Raw genomic sequence first — 19166 nt, forward strand, 5'->3', positions numbered from 1 at the left:
TCAGCGTCAATCACGTGATCACTACGTGGCTATGGGATGGGGGTTGGTACATTGGAACGCCCCTTATTTGGGGTCAGGAAGGATAAAGTATCTGAGAGAGCAGAAGAATGGAAAGGCTGTCTTTAACACATTAGCAAACTGTATTTTTATTTTGCCAAATGTGCTCGCAAAGGTAAAGCAAATTATAAATAAATTCCCCAAAGGATAATGCATGCATTTAACACACGATACATGTATGGTTACGAAGTTAGTTGTCTGTTTTGGGCTGACCTGCAGTGCAGAATTGGGATAGCAAGCTAATGTGACAGCTAGTTATATAGCCTAGCTAGCTAATAGAGCTAGCTTGCTTCACTACTTTACGGACAGTGCACACAAGTTGACTTCTTAGACAGGTTAATATATGGCAATACATTCGGTTCGCTGTTAAGTGTTACTTAATATTGCGTTGTAACATTACATGCAGGCTAGACAGCTAGCAACATATTTATGGGTAGTTAAACTAACGTTCGATTGCCTGTCAACTAGCTATGTACAATGGTTAGCTCCTGCTAGGTAACTCTTGCTTAGACGTTAACGCTACTTTAATTCGCTAGCGACTTTATTAGATAACATTTAAAATGTGCCTCATACAACGTTAGCTCAGCTATCGAGACCTTTCGTAATGAGTTAAGTTAGTAAGCTAGTTCTAGCAAGCTCACTGTTCCATTCATGATCATGTTGCTAGCTCGTAACTGTAGGCTAGCTAGACTAGCAAGCTATCTTGCTGATAATTGAACGGTATTTAATTATATTCCCTGAACCAACAAACTGTTTTAGTTAATAGTATTAACGAATAGTTAGTTAGGTAGCTACTTAACGGTATCTTCTGTAACCGTTGGGCACCTCGCCAACAACGGTACCACTATCTACCACTATCTAGCTACTCTAGCTTTCTTGTTAGCAAGCTATCAACTAGCCTAGCCTAAGCCGAGTCGGCTAGAGGGTGAATGGGCATTGGAATGTGGTTGCAAGCAAGCAGTTGGCAGCACAAGCCAAACGAAATATGAGTACTTTATCGTTGTTCAGCTAGCTAGCTAGCTAGCTCTACTGTAGCTGTGCAGTCAGCAAGTGCTAGTACATTGACAGACTAGATCTCTGTAGGCTAGATTTTGAACGCCAGGGATATTGCCACCATATAATCAGCTTACTTTCCCTGTTCCACATGTTCTCCAACACAGACACAAAACATTAGTCTTGGAATAGACAGTTTGAAAATGAGCAAGAAACCACCCAATCGTCCAGGGATCTCCTTTGAAGTTGGGGCCAGAGTTGAAGCTCAAGACTACCTTAAGAAATGGTATGTATTTGTCAGTGTGCCATTTGATTGATACAATAAAAACATCTTATTCATGTAGTATAAAGAGAATCTTTTTCTTTTTCTCGTCTAGGTACCCGTCTCGCATCGAGGAAGTGGACTTTGAGGAGGGGAAGATGCTGGTCCACTTTGACAGGTGGAGCCATCGCTATGACGAGTGGATTCCGTGGGACAGTACTCGGCTGCGTCCACTGGAAAGATCAGCAATCCGAAAGGAGGGCCTTAAAGAAGATGAGGAGATGACTGTAGGTAGTCCATACACACACATATAAACACGCGCACACACAATCCCACACACAGATATGCCTGTCTTTAAACACACACGTCTATGTCTGTTGCACCTGTAACTAACATGGCATGCCGGAACTACAGAGGTGTGTGTACCAGACATAGGGCAGGAAGTGATGTTGTAGATCCAGAACCCTAGTGCTGCCTGTCATTGAGATGGGATGAGTAATAATAGCAGTTATGGATTCATTGTTGATGCTTGTTATGAATATGTTCTACCAGGAAAGACTCAGCGAGATGACAGCATCTCGCCTCGGTGAGCTTCCTGGAAGTACAGAGAGTGCTGGGGACCAATCAGACTTACCGCCACAGAGACAAGTATATACACCCCCCCAGTGTTCCATCTGCAGTTATTGGCTTGTTTCATCCAGTGTTTTGGTTCCTCATGTTCCAGCTTTGGTGCATCAGATCATGGACGATTAGGCAGAGTTGATATCAGGCCCATACACCAAACATTAGGCATTGCCAAACCAAAGCACAGGGATCTTGACACAATGTTTTGTCATTCTGTGTCCATTAAGCTTGTTTCTGAGTTTTCTGAATCACATCACTTTTGTTTGTTGTGTAATTATAGAATTTTTTCTGAAACAGCAATTTTGTTCATAATTTTTCTCAAAGAACGGGTTGGTTCATTACATTAGAGAAATCGGTGATCAGTATCATGATTTTTCTTTTACCATAAAAACATGTCTAACGGTTTGACATGAAAACCTTTTTATTTTGACTTATATGAAAGAAACAATGTTTAAAATCATCATGTTCTCCAGGGGTTTGGTTTTTAAGAATGATCCCCACCTACTGCAATCTTATTTGAGACCCTTTTGTATTCATGTCAAATAACACCTGTGTTAGTGTTGGTGCATGGATCTTATTGTATGGCAGATGACAGATGTTTGCACTCGGTTGTTCTGTGTTGCAGGAGTTGAGAGATGGAGAAGAGGTGCTTGCTCGATGGACAGACTGTCGATATTACCCTGCTAAGATAGAATCATTCAACAAGGACAGTGAGTATGACTTTGCTGGAAGAAATGTTTGTATTTGTTTTGCCTTTTAAAACCATTACTGATACATTGGAATTCTTGGTCCGGCTCTTCTCTGCAGTTTCCCATCAGGCTAACCATAGTCTTACTTGGTGTTTCTAAACATCGATGCGTTACTGGACTTTAGGGGTGGGAATCTTTTAGTATCTCACGATTCAATTCTTGGGGTCACGATTCGATAAAAAATCGATTCATGATTTTTATAAATCATTGATTTTAAATCAATTTTTAATAATAATATTTCTTAAATATTGAACCCGATTTTATTTTATTTTTTACATTTGTGAATCGCTAGAAAACTTGATCGCGATTCATATGTGAATCGACTTTTCCCCCCCACTCCTACTGGACATCTATTGAATAGAAACACCCCCCTCATGTTTGACCTCTGTTTCTCAGCGGGTACCTACACGGTGCAGTTCTACGACGGGGTTGTCCGCTGTGTGAAGAGGATACATATCAAGTCCATGCCCGAGGATGCAAAAGGCCAGGTGAGAGAAAGACACCAGGCCTCAAACACTGTTGAGTTTCTCAAACCCAGTTTTAGTGTGGCATCCCAGTTCAGATAGTGACACGAATACCCTGACCAATTCAACATGAGCTTCATACCTAAGCAAAATAAGTCTTAACATGGCTGCGGCTGTGAGATTTACTTATTTATTTATTCATTTAGCAGACGCTTTTATCCAAAGTGACTTCCAAGAGAGAGCTTTACAAAGTGCATAGGTCACTGATAATAACAACAAGATAGCCCCAAAGCATATGCAGACATACTTGGACTGTGTCATTAAGTGTGTGCCTCCTTTTCCCTCTCTTTGCAGAAGGTAAAAAAGACAGCAGGGCCTGGCAGGATAGAACAGGATCTGGCATCTGCAGGGTCCCAACCCATAGACCACACCTTAATCTTATCTACCAGCTAATGTATCTCTGTAGCCTCAGACTGGAAGGAATAGAACACTGTTTGTCTAAGCTGCCAGCTAGGAGTGGAAACTGGATATACTGTCAGATGCTGATTGTAAAGGGTTGAGATGATTGCTCGAATCCATTTTTTGTAGCTTGACCTTATTCTGTTAGTAGTTCCAATACTTGTGTGTTGAGGTCCAGTCTGTTTTTGACCACCTGCCCCATACCCACCAGCAACACATGTCTCTCTGTCAGGACTGGGTGGCGTTGGTAAAGGCCGCCTCGACCGCTGCCAAGAACAGAGGCAATAGTAAACCTCGTACCAGCGCCAACAGTAACAAAGACCGCGATGAGGGCCGCGGAGACCGCTCCGAGGATGAAGACGCCGAGGACGACTTTGATGACGACGAGCAGGAGGAGGAGAGCAACTCTGACAAGCCTGGTACTACAACCCTTCCTCGCCTCCTCCTTACAGCGTTAGAACCGCTGTGATGCTGGATGCTTTTCCCCTGTTGCTTCAACTCGTTCTAGGCCCCATCTCACTGTTTTTTCTATGTCTCTCGTCTGTTTATACTTATCAAGTTGTGTGTCTCTTCTGTGTGTCAATACATCTTATTTGTTTAGCTTCGTCCATTAGCCTTTTTAATCCTCTCCTTTGTCTCGCTTATCCCTTCGAGGTGCTTGTGTTGATTCTGCAGGAGATCAGGAGGAGCAAAGGGATGAGGAGGACAGCAGACACGACCCCGTCTCCAGCCCGGCCCCCCCCAAGGGTGGGGCCAAGCGCTCCAATCATCAGTCTGTAGAGTCAACCAGCTCCACCCCCTCCCAACCCGTCTCTGCCCCCTCGTCAGCAGGGGAGGAGACCCAGCCGGGCACCGAGCCCCCCCTCCCCTCTCTCAGCTCCTCCACTGCACCCTCACTTCCTGGTGGGTGCTCTCTGTCACAGCATATCTCCGGGAAATTGTTTGTCGGCGTATGTACAGTATGATTCATGTGTGTGTCAGTAGTGACCTCTTTGCCCCTCCCCGACCCCCCCTCCCCACGTAGCCCCATCTAGCCCCTCCCCCTCCTTAAGAACGTCAGAGTCTGCACAGCAGAGACGACGCTCCCAGCGACTTGCGACCACCCCAGTCGACGCCCCCGGCGACCCCACTCCCAACCCAGCACATGCCGACAACAGCCCCTCATCCCCCACCAAAGAGACAAGCCCGACAGAGATCGGTGCTTCTTCTACAGAGGGTAAGCTTCTGCAGCCTACTAACCCGTCCAAAGGAGAATTCCATACAACAATCTGCCTAATTTCTTATACAAAGAGTGTACAGTAGCTCAACACAGTTCAACATTTTTATCCTCGACTTGTCAGTATTGTTCTTGAAATTTGAATGTCTGGTTCTGTCACAGGTGCAGTTCTGAACTGTGTGGAGAAGTCAGATTCCAGCCTCCATAACTACTGTGCAGGAATGCCCCCCACACCCACTCCTCCAGCACCAGCAGCCACAGGCCAGAACCAGCTGCCTGGTGGACCCCCCGCCAATCATGCTGGGGAGAAATCTTCGCCGCTAGCAGCAGGTATTGTTAGGCTAGGAAGATGGGCCATTTCTTTACATGATCATGCACCTGCCGGCATCTATTGAGAACACAGTCCAACCACTGTGTGTGTGTGTGTCTTCCAGCTCCCGGTTTGAAGACGCCAACCATCAGGACTCCCAAAATGAACAAACACACCAGAGAGCCAAGTAAGATCAAAGCGTTAGATACGGTTATTGTTATTACAGTAAATGGCGGTAGCTTGAATTCAGCAATATGTGTAGTCCATCACACTTTTCACCTGTCTCTCCCTCCAATCTAACCTGTCTGACCTTCGTCCGCCCCCCCTCCCCCCCCAGTCATGAGCACCCTGCGGTCTGAGGACCCCTCATCTCCAGGTGAACTGGACAGCCAATTCCAGTGTCAGGTGGCCGGCTGCTCCAAAGCCTTCCGCAAAGCCAAGCTTCTGGAATACCACCTCAAATACTACCACAACGCCGACAGAGAGACCCATGACTTTGAGACGGGTTCCCCGGACAGGGTGGGCCGCACCCGGGCCACGTCCACCTCCCTGCCCCCATCCTCTAACCCCCAGCTGGAGGTCCCTGACAGCAAAAGACGCCGCACCGTCTCCTCCTCCTCCTGTAAGGCCCATAGCCGGCACCGTAAATAACACTCGTTGTAAATCAAGGCTGTCACTTCTGTAAAACTGTTTGTCTTTGTCCCCAGCTCTGTCTCCCCAGGCCCAAGCCCTCCAGCTGGACTGTGTCAGAGCCGGCCGGCCGGGAAGGAAGAAGCGCTCGTCAGCCTCCATGAGCTCTGACAGCACTGAGGTGTCCCTTCCTCCCCCGCCCCGTGATAGGAGCCTGGACAACCTCCACGAGAAGATCCTAAAGAAGGTCATCGACAAGGACAAGTACCCAGAAACAGGTCAGTCTAGCTAGGTCTTTTCTGTCTCCTACCATATAGACAATTATACCCCCTCTCTTCCTGACCAGTATTTTTGTCAGCAGGGTTGGTCTGAACCATCTTAGGGATGACATACCAGTGACTAACTACTCTGCTATTGTTTTGTTTTTTTCTAGGGTTCATCAAAACTGAGAAGAAGGTCAAACTGGAGGAGAAACCGCAGCAGCTGGGTGAGTTTGTCCACTTGGTTTGTCTGTTTGTGCCTCTAACTGTGTATCTCACTGTCTCTCAGAGATACAACAATTCTCATCCAGAGCGACTTACAGTAAGTACAGGGACATTCCTCAGGGCAAGTAGGGTGAAGTGCTTTGCCCAAGGCACATGTGCACCAGCCGGGAATCGAACCGGCAACCTTCTGATTACCAGCCCGATTCCCTATCCGCTCAGCCACCTGACTCCCTGAGTCGTGAGTTGAGCTGATGAGAACCGATTGTGTTTTCAGGAAAGAAGAAGGAGAAGGACAGGGAGCGTAGGGACAGGAAGGACAAAGACCTGTTCAAACTCAAACAGAAGAAGAAAAAGAAGAAAAGGAAGAAATCCAAGGAACACAGTAAGACAACACAACACTGTCCCTTCCAACACAGTAAGACAACACAACACTGTCCCTTCCCAGTCGTTTTGACCACATGGGTTCTGTTACATTGACGTGTGTGTGTGTGTTTCCTAGGCTACACGGACTTCGACGGGATGTCGCTCTCCTTCCTAGACAGGTCTTCATCTCCCCTGCATCGTTCTTCTGGCAGCGCGTTCACCTTTCTCACCTCCTCGTCCCCTTCCTCCTCTAAACACCACCAGTACCCACGAGCCATCCTGTCTGTCGACCTGACCGGAGAGAGTGAGTGATCAACGACAGGCCCTCAAGCCCCAAGTCCCTCACTACCCCCCGTTCCACATCCCTCTCACCCTTCTACCTCTGTTCTCTTTGTGTGTGTTTGTGTGTGTGGGCCGGTGTGTCCAGATCTGTCGGACGTGGACTACCTAGAGGACTCGACCACGGAGAGCCTGCTGCTGAGTGGGGACGACCTCAGCCAGGAGGACCTGGCCATGGAGGCCTTCCCACCCGAGGAGTCACAGGACAGCCAGGAGATAGTCCGCTGTGTCTGCCAGATGGATGAGGAGAACGGCTTCATGATCCAGGTAACGCACGACCAGCGCACACCCTTCCTGTTCACAACGTGGACACCTCACTAGTTTATACCAAGGAGGACATGTTGGGTAGCCTACTTAACTCACCAGAAATAACTCATTTAACTGGACTCGTGGTCTAGGAACCTTCTGGTGTAGCTCATAGCAAAGACAACTCCTGTGCTGACTTGTCTTTTAGTTATTTCTGTGGTAGTTTTGTGCAAGTGATTCTAGCTCATGTTAATGCAGTTTTGACCCCCCATGTTTGTGTGCAGTGTGAGGAGTGTATGTGTTGGCAACACAGTGTCTGTATGGGCCTCCTTGAGGACAGTATCCCAGAACAGTACATATGTTACATCTGCAGAGACCCCCCAGGTAAGACACTACACTTGTGGTCAATAAATCTCCCAAGACTTGATTATCCTGGGCTAGAACTGTGTGCCTGACATCTCTCTAACTCCTCCCAGGCCAGAGGTGGAGTGCCAAATACCTGCATGACAGGGACTGGCTGACGAAGGGTCACATGTTCGGACTGTCCTTCCTATCAGATAACTACTCCAATCAGAACTGTCAGAAGATAGTCTCCACCCATCAGCTTCTGGCCGACGCCTACAGCCTCAAAACCCTGCTCCACGGCCTCACGCTCAAGATGGACATTCTGCAGTAAGACTCCGACATATCGTTTCTGTTATTGCCTCTGCCTCTAGTCTTGCAGTTTTTTTTCTTATTATTCTTCTCAAAACTTTGCTGATGGGTTTTCCCCCCCCAGGAACAGACACAGCCCCAGCTTGCACTTCTGGGCGCGGTCTTGGGTAAACTCAGATGAGGACCAGCCAATGGGAGGGCTTCCTGACTGCTTGCACTTTCAGGAAGTCCTGGCAGACTCTGAGGACCAGAATTGTCTCCCCGACACCTATATCACCAGCGAGCACAGCTACCAGAAGCCCCCTGGGACCCCCGGTGCAGCCACTGACCCCCCCAGGATGGCTGCAGACCTTTTGGGCTGCAGCAGGGAGGAGGGCGAGGTGGGGATGAGCCTGGAGCTCAAAACGGTCACACACTCTGTGGAACAAGGAGTAAGGATGAGCTCTGGCTACACATGTTCACTCTGAGTATGTTTGGTTTGTAGTAGTGGGTGGGCTTTTGCACTAACCACAGCATGGGTTCATTTGGTTTGTAGGAGAGGGCGGCTGTGATGTTGCCTGGTGCAGATTCAGTAGAACATGCCAGAAACTGCCTGCAGTGGCAAATGAACCTGCTGACCCATATAGAAGATGTCCAGAACCAGCTGGCCAGCAGGATGGACCTAATAGAGAAGGAGTTGGATGGTAAAAAGTTAATCGTTTGTCTGGATACACTGCACACATGAAACAAACACCCTTTTGGAGCTCCAGCCTTGGACACAAACACACAGAATGACATTCACATTTAGAATAAAGGGAAATTAGCCAATGAGAAGCCACTGATGGACCATTAGCTATTTATATACAGGAATCTAATGTGACAATCAATCTTACTCACACTCTCTCTCTCTCTCTCTCTCTCTCTCTCTCTCTCACTCCCTCTCTCTTGATACCCCCTCCACAGTGTTGGAGAGTTGGCTCGACCTGTCAGGGGAGTTGGAACCCCCGGACCCCCTGGCACGGCTGCCACAGCTCAAACTACGCATCAAGCAGCTGCTCTCCGACCTCGGCAAGGTTCAGCAGATGAGCGCCCTCTGTTCTGTCTGACTGCCAGTGGGCACAGGGGGCCACACGGGGGGGGATAGGGACCTGTAGCATCACCTTCCTCTGGCCAGGGGGGCCCCCCAACCTTACGCCCACCACACCACCTCCACCCGACTCATCCGCAACCTGGCGTGTTAGGCCCTGGATGGATGGAGATGGCCTCTGGACTGCCACCCTCCCCCCCGCTCACCCCTTGGCAGCCGGCTGGCCTGCTGCACCTAGACTGAAAAAAAAAAAGTGTTTTAAAAGGGAGAGAGAGGAAAGACTCTTTGAAAGGATGAAAGGTACCACTTAAAGACAGTGTTATCCTGTAGAGCTCAGGACATGTCCGTCACTTTACCCACCATGCTAGCCAGCACTTGTCAGCAGACCTGGTCACTCTAGTGAATGGTCTGTTCTACCCAGCAGAATCAGAGAATTGCTTTTACCAGCTGTACAGTGACGGTAGACTGACAGGACAGAAGGACATGCGCTTTAGCAAGCATGGTTTATAACCCAGACTTGCTGGTTGAAGATTGATGACCTGACTGAGACCCCCAGTCATCACCAGGAGGTGACTCTGTTGTGCCAAGCAAAAGCCAGGTTTACAGTGTTGTACCCCCACCCAACCTCTCCTTGGGGTAAACTAGAGGGACAAGCACCTGTGTTCACCTGTATACTCCTCTTTCACTCTCTAGCCCGACAACTAAGCCCCCCTTCTTGATCTTATTCTCTACTCTTTCTCCTCCATCTCCAGACAGCTACTCCTTTCCTCCTTACCCTCTGGCTGTTGGTCATGTGATCTCAGCTGGGCTTCTGTATGGCTGACTGGGTCAGCCAACTGCTATGAAGTTGGGTTGTGCCCAAGTAAGCTAAAGCACATGCTTCATGTGTCACCATTTTTTGGAAATGTTTGTACAGTTTTTCATAACTGTAAAGATGAGAAAATCTAAAAAGGCATAAGAGGACAAAATATACTTGAAGATGCCTGTTTATTTAGCATTTCTATTAACATGTAAAAAATGTGTTTTAGAACCAATAGGGTTAAAAACTTGAAGTTGATTTTCATTGACATATACAGCTGTACATTCAGAGTTTATTTAAGACTGTTCCTATGTGATTTACTACATGTACAACTTCAAATAAAAATGATATTCTGGATATTTACCATGTCCCTTTTTATAATTCCCCCCCTCCCCAAAGAGCTCTCTCAACCGCGGGGTGGAGTAAATGAGGCATTAGTCTGTCTAGGAGAAGATGTTCTAGCACAGGGTGTTCCACACTTGGCCACCACCCACCACCACCCACCGTCAGCCGAGTCCAAGTAGCTGGTTAACTCTTTGTACTGAAGTCTAATAATAATGTAACCCCTTTACATATGGCCGCAGTATATTATTTATAGTAATATAAATGGAAAAACCACTGTAATAGGATGTTATGTGATGAAAAATTTCCAGCAGGACAGCCTAATTAATAAACATTGGTTTATTACAACCACAAGCTACAAAATAAAGTTTCCCCTCCCCAGCTGAGACATGTTAGTGTACTGTACACTCTACTGTACATTTGGCAATCATTGACTGTGTAAGGTTGACTTCACAACCGTTAAAGTTCTCCTCCTGGTCTTTCACCCACACCTGTGCTATAACAAGCTGCGTCAATTCTATGAGATATGCAGATAGTAATCACTGGTAAGGTTCCCTGAACCCTGGCACAGGTCATATAGGTCAGTCTCTTTTACCCGCCCACAATAGCAAAAATTAAAAATGTTTTCAATACAGATGTGACCAGCAGCCCTCTGACTCCACAGGTCACTGAATGAGGTTACCAAAGGTTGAGTGAGGTAACAAGAGGTCAGAAAAGTGTCAAAAGTTGAGTATTGTAGGTGGTGAGGAAGTGGTTTCACTTCCCAAATAAAACACTATGTTAAATGTCATACTGTTGGTTTCTGAAGTAACTTTATTGATACTACTTTGACGATATGAAAGTAAATGGACCGTGTTTAGCTTGATTCAGCCATGCTTGTACCACCTTGTAACTAAAGCCCAGCTTAAACCTGAGGTAACAGCCAATCTCACACAGTTCAGGAAAGGTAGCATAGACAAAGAATACAGTGGCTGACTAGTACTTGATGACATTGTGTACAAATGATACTGTACATAGAGAACAGGACAGTTGAGTATTATGGAGTGTGACCGGCAGAATAACAAAGTCTGGATCGTTGGAATGATTCTTATCACTGCTTTGAGTCTGGTACAGAATCCTCTGGAGTTAAATGGTTAGTATTGGTTGGCAAACAAACTTGAAATGAATATTTAAGGATGAGAGAGGATACAGTAGATATTTTTGTCTTTCAGTCTCATGGTTTGAAATGTATGTGAAAAGTTAAATAAAAGTTGATTGTTTGTAACCACTGATACGGTATAAGGAGTTTCAGCACATACAGGCCTGGGACAGGCACTGGCTTGTCTGGTTGTATCTCGTAGGTTTTGGGCCTCATTTTTTGTCCCGAGGAATTGTCTTTAGGCTGTGCAGACCTTCTCTGCAGAGGCATAGATATGATTGGCCATTCCCGTGGAGCCGTAAATGAAATTTGCTGCTGCAGATGAAGTGTTGATGTGATTGGTCCTTTCTGTGTGTGTGCTGATAGTGGCAGGGTTGGGCAAAGCCAGGTTCAATAGGTTGGCACAGGTGGGTAGATAGACGTGCTGCACCTTGTCCACCTCTGAGCGACACACTGGGCACACCTGGGCAGAAGACACAGACTGTTAGAACAGAGCTGCTGTGTTCCAAGGATCTTTTACCATGTTATGATATGCTACTCATTTCAAACGTGGATCAGTCGTGATTTGAAGCAGCTTGCTCTGATTGGCACTTTTTACCCGGCAGCTATATGCACAAAAAAAAGTCATTTAAAAAGAAATCAGTTGACTGAATCCTTCCTTTCAAAGGTTAGTTGTGGAGAGTAAATTCATGTTCTGCAAAGACTACCCCTGCATGGCACTGTGTGCTCACTACATACCATAGTTCACCAGGTGACTGCAGCTTTAAACTGCCAGTGCACAGACGGCCCGTCTAACCGCCCCCCTAAGCTTAAACTTCACGTAGAGTAAACACCAGATAACCCCTGGGCCAGAGTCCTCACCTCCAGCTGGGCAGCGCAGCTCTGGCAGCAGACCAGGTGGCCACAGGGGCAGAAGGCAGCATCGATCTCCTCCTGACAGCACACCACACACAGCAGTGCCTCCCGCAAGCGGAGCACCACCTCCTCCAGGGCCCGGCTCTGCTTGCACCCCTCGCACTCCGCGTCCCCTCCGACTTCTGGGCTGGCCGGGGGGGAGGTCGTCTGAATTCCCCTGTTGGCGTGGTAGAGCACCCGGCGCGCGTGGTCGTAGGCTTCTTTGGCGGTGCGGCTGACATCAAACAAGTACTTCCGGCCCAGCGGGATGTTGTGGTTGAAGAGGGCCGCAAAGTGGCCGGTGAAGTCACGACTGTACTGCAGCCTTACGTCCTCCCCCACCGTGTCACACCTGGGAACCAATCACACATCAGACACAAGGAAATCCAGTATGCAAATGTTGAGCAGAAGGATGGAAGGTGTGAGTTAGCTGTGTTGGATGGGGACACACACACACACACACACACACACTGACCTGTAGAAGGTGTGTGTCTCAGTCAGGGAGCGGTAGAGCCCTCCAGCTGCTCTGCTGCTGACCATCTTGAACAAGAAGATGTCACTTTCTCCATTGTCCTTGGCAACAGTCAGATAAACATTCCTTCCTGTCTGGGTGGCTATCTGGACGAGGGAATAGTCAATCCTGTGGAGGAGAGGCGGACAAGAGAAACAAGGAAGGAGTCAGTGTTGAACTCATGCCCAGGCGGCATTACGTGATATATATATTTTTTTATTGTTGTTGGTGGTTACCTATTAGTGACACTGAGGTCCTCTTGGCAGGTGACGATGCCCTCAGGCCCCACACCCACAGACAGCGCCTGTCCCTCTGAGTCACGGGCCCGGTGCCACTGCACCCCATAGTGCTCTGCAGACGCCACAAGCTGCAGGACAGAATACTCTGCAGAGGCTCGGTTCCTCCCCTCCAGCTGCCTGTGCTTCTCCATGATGCTGTAGGACACACGGAGGATGAGCTGTTAAAGTCACTCTCGTTCCTTTCTTAGTCTCATTGTTTAGCTAGTCTGGACGAAATTGTTTAGGGGATGGACAGTCTAAAAAACCTGTTTATAAAACCCATCTTCTGGTAAGCTGTTGGATGTATTTTATTACCTGTTGATGGTAATGTTGTCAGGCTGGTGTCTGAGGAGTTGTCGATAAAGTTGGCTGTACTGTTCTGATGGGGGGCTAAAGTCTCCGTATTCAACCTGAGCCATCAAGACACACAGCTCCACAGCCTGCTCCTTCACTACCTGCAGACTCCCTGAACACAGCTGCTCCTTCACCTGGAGGAAGAACAGGTGTCTGGAAGAAAGAGAGAGGGGAGGATGTGATGATGAGGAGAGAAAATCACCTTCAGACACCTGTATTCTCTTTATAATGAAGTGAACAACTATATAAACCTTATCTCTACTGCCCCTATAAGTACACTAATGACTACTAGACTGTGGTCAAGATATGTTACATACAGTTGCAGTATAATTCTAGACTCCAAACGTTTGCTCAATCGTAGCTGTCTCTACAGTGGATCTGTGAATGTGTCAGTGCAGGCTGTAAGATGTTTATGACATGGTTACAAACTGTGATGTCAGTACGTCAACATACTCTACAAGCAGACATAGCACAGTGCAAACTCAAACTGTTAACCGTTCCTCAACTATGCAGTCCACAAAGGAATAGATGGACAAAGCCTTCAAATATCATATTCCATTAATTACAAACATTGAACAAATAAAATAAATTAAGAATTAAAGGAAGTACAAAGATAGGAACTGAATGGAATATTTGTGTGTATATCTTGTTTTGTCTGCGCAGGGCTTATTACACACAGTTGAGCAGGATACTGTAGTTTTCCGTTATAGAGCCCAACTACAATAGCCTATAGAATGTCTTTGTGTGCCCTCAACAATAGTTACAATAGACCTGTGTGCTAGCCCGTCCAGGCTTCACAAACAGCTCATATCGGCGTTGAGGAGGAGTTGAGGAGAAAAAAGAAGCCCAATTCACCAAAGATATTATGTAAGTAGTGCTTTACGTGTCTGTTCAGGCACACCACCTATTACGTAACAGTACGGACAGAAGGCAGTGTGTCTGCCGCACAGTAGCCTAAAGAAGTAACCTCATATGCAGACAGTGTTCCAGGAATTGAATACGGACCACATGTATATGATTTACAAAACGCGTATGAACCAACCTAGTCTGACTCTGGAGGATCAGATGTGGATCAACCAGAAACTTGACCCGAAACTCAAGTCGGCATTGGGACAAGCTGTCCAGCTGCTGGCAGACTGGGTTTCTCAGGTTCAGCCATAACCGCTCTCCTCTACTGCCACAGAACTGCAGGCCAAAGTAGTCGACCTCGATGATGTCCAGCTGCCTACACACCTGCACATAGAAATTAAACATGTGATTTATACTGATTTATAGGCTTGTTACAATATGCTGAACCAAATAGTTTTTTCATGATTAGCTCTACGTCTTTGATCATCATTCTAAATAGAAAATAATATATATGGGGCAACCCCGGTTTAGGTTGGAATATTGAGTAACCTTCCCTGAGAGTTTAATTTATTTTTTACCTTCTGTAGGCAGTCTTCTCCGTTTGCCTTCGCATCAACTTCCAACTCCATCACCACCGAGTCAGGGCGCGTTACGTAGCAAAGCATGTTAAGTTCCAGGACGTGCAGTTCTGCAGCAGAGAGACTGGCGTGACCGTGTACCACCACAGCAGCTCCAACCACGGACAGCACCGAAAAGACCGGGTACACTGTATTTGAACAACTGTCTTGCAATCACCGCCCACTTCTGCACGAAACTTCCACAGCTAAAGCCGATTAAATCTCCTCCACTCATGCTAAGGCTAACCTAGATCCGGGTGGAGAGCACCCCCTGGTGTACGACAAGCAGTGGCGTGATTATTTACTGCATGTTATGACAGCTGAACAGTGACAGTGTGCAGTTAAAAAGCAGAACTGCAGTACAGTTAACCTAGCTAGCTAAATACCTAAATATTTAGCAAGAAAACAAACTTAAGCTTAGCTACCAAGAACAAACAACAACGAAAAGGACTACTGACGACTGTGTATGGCTTCTACTTTGATTAAAACGCAGATAAGTTGCTAATGCGACTACACGCAATTTTTGTCCAGTTCTGATTGAACTGAACCAGGAAGAAAGATGTTTGAGAATTTTAAAGAGAGGTTGCAGACGGTGCAGCAGGATTTCACTACAGGGTTTGTATTTTAAGCCTGCCAATGTGCTGTATATTTTTGTCTTTTCAACTAGCTTGTGAGCTATCGTTTTTTTCCTTGGATTTCATTGTGTGAAAACGTCAAGCGAGCTGATAGCTACAGTTATTACACATCGGAGTACTACATATAGGAGTTTCTAGACTTCTAGCGCACCAGATGAGTGTGATTTATGCTCCATGAGGGTTGTGAAACACTTACGTTTCTAGTACAGCGTGGGAAGGGAATCAAATCAAATGCACCCATTGATATACTTAGCGTGCCACGTTGGCTTGTTTGATTGTTTGTCAAAGACAAGCGGTGACTATGTTAGTGTACGAATACTTGATAAGTATATACTGAATGTGGTGCTATTTTCACGGAATGCATCTCAGCTAACCCTAACCCTTGCTGCTATTGTAGCTAAGCTAACATTAGCCCTTCATACTTAGCTAATAACAAGCATCTGACAGTCATGTGATAGCGACTGCAATAAACACATTCCTTACCTAAACGTTAAGCGCAGACATGGAAACGAAATTGCGCGGATGCTTTGCCACGATAGAGCTGAACCAGATGACCATTGTTCAGTTTAGACAGCACCTCTCAATCACAATTTCTAAAATACTCAATCCAGTAAAACCAATTTTGCACACTGGCTATCAGTTATCTGTTAGCATACCACCAGTCCTTACCTCTGACACGATGTTTGTTCCCTCTCTTTAGCATAAAGACGCTGGGGGAGAAATCCAAAGATTCCAAAGTAAAGAGGAAACCAAGGTTAGTCTCTCAAACTGTGTACTAAAAGCTACGAAATTAGCCTTATATAGTCAACTGCCATTAAAACTGTGGGATGTAGACTGTTTTACGAAATCTCTTCGCATCTGTCATTCCTGCCTTTACAGATATGAGGAACACCTTCCTCAGTTTTCTGCTGGAGTGGAACTGCTTAGTAGGTAGGTGGTCATGTCACACGTTGGGAGACAATAGTGCAGTGAAGCAAGAAATTACCTAATTGTCAAATATTTTCCAGGTATGAAGACACATGGGTGGCTCTCCACAGGAGATCTAAGGACTGTGCCAATGCTGGAGAGGTATGTATCACGCCATATAGCCAGTTGCATTCATGTAAACAAGAATGTTTCAGTCTAATTTCCATTCTTCTCTTCTCCACCTCTCCAGAGTGTGGATGGGGAGGTGGTGATGCTGTCGGCTCACTGGGAGAGGAGGAGAGCAGCACTGGTGGACCTCGAGGAGCAGCTGCAGCAGATCCCGGCTTTTCTCTCTGACCTGGAGAGTATCACATCACGTATCGGTCAGTCTCTCCACTGTCAACTATGCAGGGCATGGCTGAGTTGAACTAGTACAGAGGAAGGAAAGGTTATAGATTTTTTTTTTTTACGAGTATCTGTCGACAAGTCTTACAGAGTGTGACTTCATAACATCATTGCCAGTTATCGGTATCCTTCAGGGAAACGGCTTCCTTGTGTGTGTATGGACGTGGAGTCAGATGAGCGGTGAGGGAGTCGGGATAGTAATCAGAAGGTTGCCGGATCAATTTCCCGCCGTGTCCCAAATGACATTGTGTCCTTGGGCAAGGCACTTCACCCTACTCGCCTTGGGGGGAATGTCCCTGTACTTACTGTAAGTCGCTCTGGATAAGAGCGTCTGCTAAATAACTAAATGTATGTCCTCAGCCCACATGGAAGGGGACTTTGAGGAAATGGAAAGCCGTCTTCTCTACCTGGAGAACCTCTGTGCCCAGTGTGAGCAGCAGCGATTCAAACAGCACCATATCCTGCAGCTGGAGAACTACAAAAAGAAGAAGAGGTATGGGCCTGTCAAATATGATCTAGGACTTCCATTACATGACCATACACCATGGTCTATATAAACTCAGACTGGAGGCATCAAATTTATAGAGGGTTTCACATCAACGTATGTTGTGATGTATGTATGCATGTGATGAGTTCATATTTACAAATAGAACAGTATTTGCACGTAAATAAAAATTGTTAGGTGGTCATGTATTTTTTACAGAAAATTTACAAATAAAAGTTTGTATTACCATAACCTAATGTAACCGAGTTAAATTGGTTAAACTCAATTCTCATTTTAAATACTGCCCACCCTTACCATAGAAAAGCGGTGTTTATGAGAGGTGGTTGTTGCATGAGTAAGGAGTAACCCAAGTTCAAACTTCAGTGTGGGCAAAAGAGGACGTAATTGACGGACTGACAAATGATACAACCACAAATGTGACATTAATTCTGTCTGTGGTCTCTTCTAGGAAAGAGCTGGAGGCATTGAAAGGTAAGCCTAAACACTCGAACTATGTGCTGTCTCTTGATTCAGACACATCTCTTTTGGTTTGCTGGTAATTGTGCTTCTTATCAGTATGAAGACTTTGTTCAGACATTCAATTGTTATTTTGTTGGGGGACAAACATGTTATATTTTGTAATGAACAACATGTGCCTTGCGTTTCTGGACACCAAAATAAAGACACAAAGTAAATCATTATGTGTCAGACTTGGATTTTCCTTCCTTTCCCTTCAGCTGACCTTAACTCTGAGCATGCTCAGAAGGTGTTGGAGATGGAGCACGCCCAGCAGCAGAAGCTAAAGGAGAGGCAGAAGTTCTTTGAAGAGGCTTTTCAACAGGACATGGAGAAATATCTTTCCTCAGGCTACCTGCAACTCAAGGAGGGAGGTGAGAACATTAACTCTGCCACCCTACGAGTAGTTATAGTATTTAGTTTCTACTCCGATCTAATCCCTCTTTTTTTGTGGATGATTTTGTGCACAAGAACCAGCAGGAAGCGCCTCACCCACAAAGGTGAGTGTTGAGGCGCTAGAGCAAGTGGAGCTAGCAGTCCTGTCAGACCAGGAGGCTCTGGACGTCTTCCTCAACTCTGCAGATGACATCATCAGTACCACCTCTTCTCTGACTTCGGGTTAGACCACACCCATTACTACCACCACATCCGCTCCCACCATTTAGCACCTTGATGTCACAATAGGTGTGTTTGACTTCATGCAGCGCCGGCGGCGCTTGAAGCAGCCAATGGCAGCTGGCTGTTGGCGCTGCATGAAGTCTACCTCCTAAAACTGTTTATAGTTTTGTTACCTCACTTCCATATTCTCCCATTTGCCCACATTTGCCCCATGTCTGGATACTGAGAGTTCTGTTTCCCCCACAGGTCCAGATCCTGAGTCCTGGTCATCTGACTTATTCATGAGGGAGGCTGATCCCAGAGAGAGACTTGGCTCCTCCCTCTGCACCGAGCCATCCTATCAGGAATCAGAGGGGCAGGGTCTTGAGACGGAGGCCAATGAGGAGAGTGGAGAAGAGCCAATGGTTCAATCAGATGAGGAGGAGGTCCAGTTGGACTCTGCACTGGTAGTCCTGCCCGAGCCACTGAAGACTTGTGAAAGCTCTGACAGTGACTCCCAACTGCCACCCGGTTAACAACAACAGTTACCCTCCAAGATCTGCCCCTGGGGGCAACTACTAACTAAACCCTGGATCTCCCTAAGTTAACAGCTGGCCTCCACAACTACCTAAAACACTTTTGGGGTACTACTATGGAGCCCGGCTCTATGTGATTCAACTGCAGGGTTTGTCTTTAGAAGAGACAGAGGTTAGGGCAACAATAATCACTGTGTATGAGCGCTTACGCTTTCTCTTCCTTGACAACAAATCAGTTGTTTTGTACAATCTGCAGTATTCCATGAAGAGTTGTCAAATTCCTGTAGGAGATTTATAAGAGATGTTAATAAAGTAGTTCAAGGTTAATCTGTGCTGATTTCCATTTTGGACTCCTCGCTTTTTCTTTGTTGTACTACTAAAGCACATT

The 19166-nt window shown here is 46.5% G+C and overlaps 3 protein-coding genes across 5 annotated transcripts; 2 read left to right on the forward strand and 1 right to left on the reverse strand.

Annotated features, from left to right (window-relative positions):
* The first annotated feature begins 16 nt into the window (after nucleotides 1-16).
* Nucleotides 17-10073, forward strand: phf20l1 (PHD finger protein 20 like 1). Of its 3 annotated transcripts, none has more exons than XM_084710013.1 (22): nucleotides 17-172; nucleotides 1218-1336; nucleotides 1428-1599; nucleotides 1865-1960; nucleotides 2562-2646; nucleotides 3082-3173; nucleotides 3841-4027; nucleotides 4263-4511; nucleotides 4633-4824; nucleotides 4987-5154; nucleotides 5259-5321; nucleotides 5472-5756; nucleotides 5842-6042; nucleotides 6198-6251; nucleotides 6524-6631; nucleotides 6749-6916; nucleotides 7040-7218; nucleotides 7482-7581; nucleotides 7674-7869; nucleotides 7976-8282; nucleotides 8387-8534; nucleotides 8794-10073. In XM_084710013.1, the coding sequence occupies exons 1-22, from the start codon at nucleotides 32-34 to the stop codon at nucleotides 8934-8936; spliced, it is 3453 nt and encodes a 1150-aa protein (XP_084566139.1). In that variant the 5' UTR covers nucleotides 17-31; the 3' UTR covers nucleotides 8937-10073. The 3 variants fall into 3 exon arrangements, with proteins under 3 accessions (XP_084566139.1, XP_084566145.1, XP_084566154.1); XM_084710019.1 differs by having other exon boundaries at nucleotides 4284-4511; XM_084710028.1 differs by lacking the exon at nucleotides 1865-1960.
* Nucleotides 10074-10853: 780 nt separating this feature from the next.
* On the reverse strand, nucleotides 10854-15088 carry mylipb (myosin regulatory light chain interacting protein b). The gene is made up of 7 exons (XM_084710103.1): nucleotides 14661-15088; nucleotides 14276-14466; nucleotides 13195-13386; nucleotides 12838-13035; nucleotides 12566-12730; nucleotides 12058-12442; nucleotides 10854-11659 (listed from the first exon to the last, which is right to left on the reverse strand). Exons 1-7 carry the CDS (start codon nucleotides 14745-14747, stop codon nucleotides 11435-11437), a joined length of 1443 nt encoding a protein of 480 aa, XP_084566229.1. The 5' UTR covers nucleotides 14748-15088; the 3' UTR covers nucleotides 10854-11434.
* Nucleotides 14797-19121, forward strand: dtnbp1a (dystrobrevin binding protein 1a; the record flags this gene model as incomplete). Its single annotated transcript, XM_084669155.1, has 10 exons — nucleotides 14797-14843; nucleotides 16035-16088; nucleotides 16214-16264; nucleotides 16342-16402; nucleotides 16491-16623; nucleotides 17006-17138; nucleotides 17599-17621; nucleotides 17867-18019; nucleotides 18117-18263; nucleotides 18510-19121. Coding segments are annotated over 10 exons (1071 nt in total), but the record flags the coding sequence as incomplete, so codon positions are not given.
* Nucleotides 19122-19166: the final 45 nt, after the last annotated feature.

This window comes from Hypomesus nipponensis, chromosome 2 (genome assembly GCF_054491055.1).
Source record: "Hypomesus nipponensis isolate SF chromosome 2, ASM5449105v1, whole genome shotgun sequence".
Lineage (NCBI taxonomy): Eukaryota > Metazoa > Chordata > Actinopteri > Osmeriformes > Osmeridae > Hypomesus > Hypomesus nipponensis.

Bases quoted from the DNA above. Each gene is read 5' to 3' on its own strand.
- phf20l1 (XM_084710013.1), top strand. From the start codon at position 32: ATGGGATGGGGGTTGGTACATTGGAACGCCCCTTATTTGGGGTCAGGA. The intron at 6,917-7,039 runs GTGAGTGATCAA...CGGTGTGTCCAG, and splicing joins TGTCGACCTGACCGGAGAGA to ATCTGTCGGACGTGGACTAC. The intron at 8,535-8,793 runs GTAAAAAGTTAA...CCCCCTCCACAG, and splicing joins AATAGAGAAGGAGTTGGATG to TGTTGGAGAGTTGGCTCGAC.
- mylipb (XM_084710103.1), bottom strand. From the start codon at position 14,747: ATGCTTTGCTACGTAACGCGCCCTGACTCGGTGGTGATGGAGTTGGAA. The intron at 13,387-14,275 runs GTTGGTTCATAC...TCTTTCTTCCAG, and splicing joins ATCCTCCAGAGTCAGACTAG to ACACCTGTTCTTCCTCCAGG. The intron at 13,036-13,194 runs GTAATAAAATAC...TGTGTCCTACAG, and splicing joins GACAACATTACCATCAACAG to CATCATGGAGAAGCACAGGC.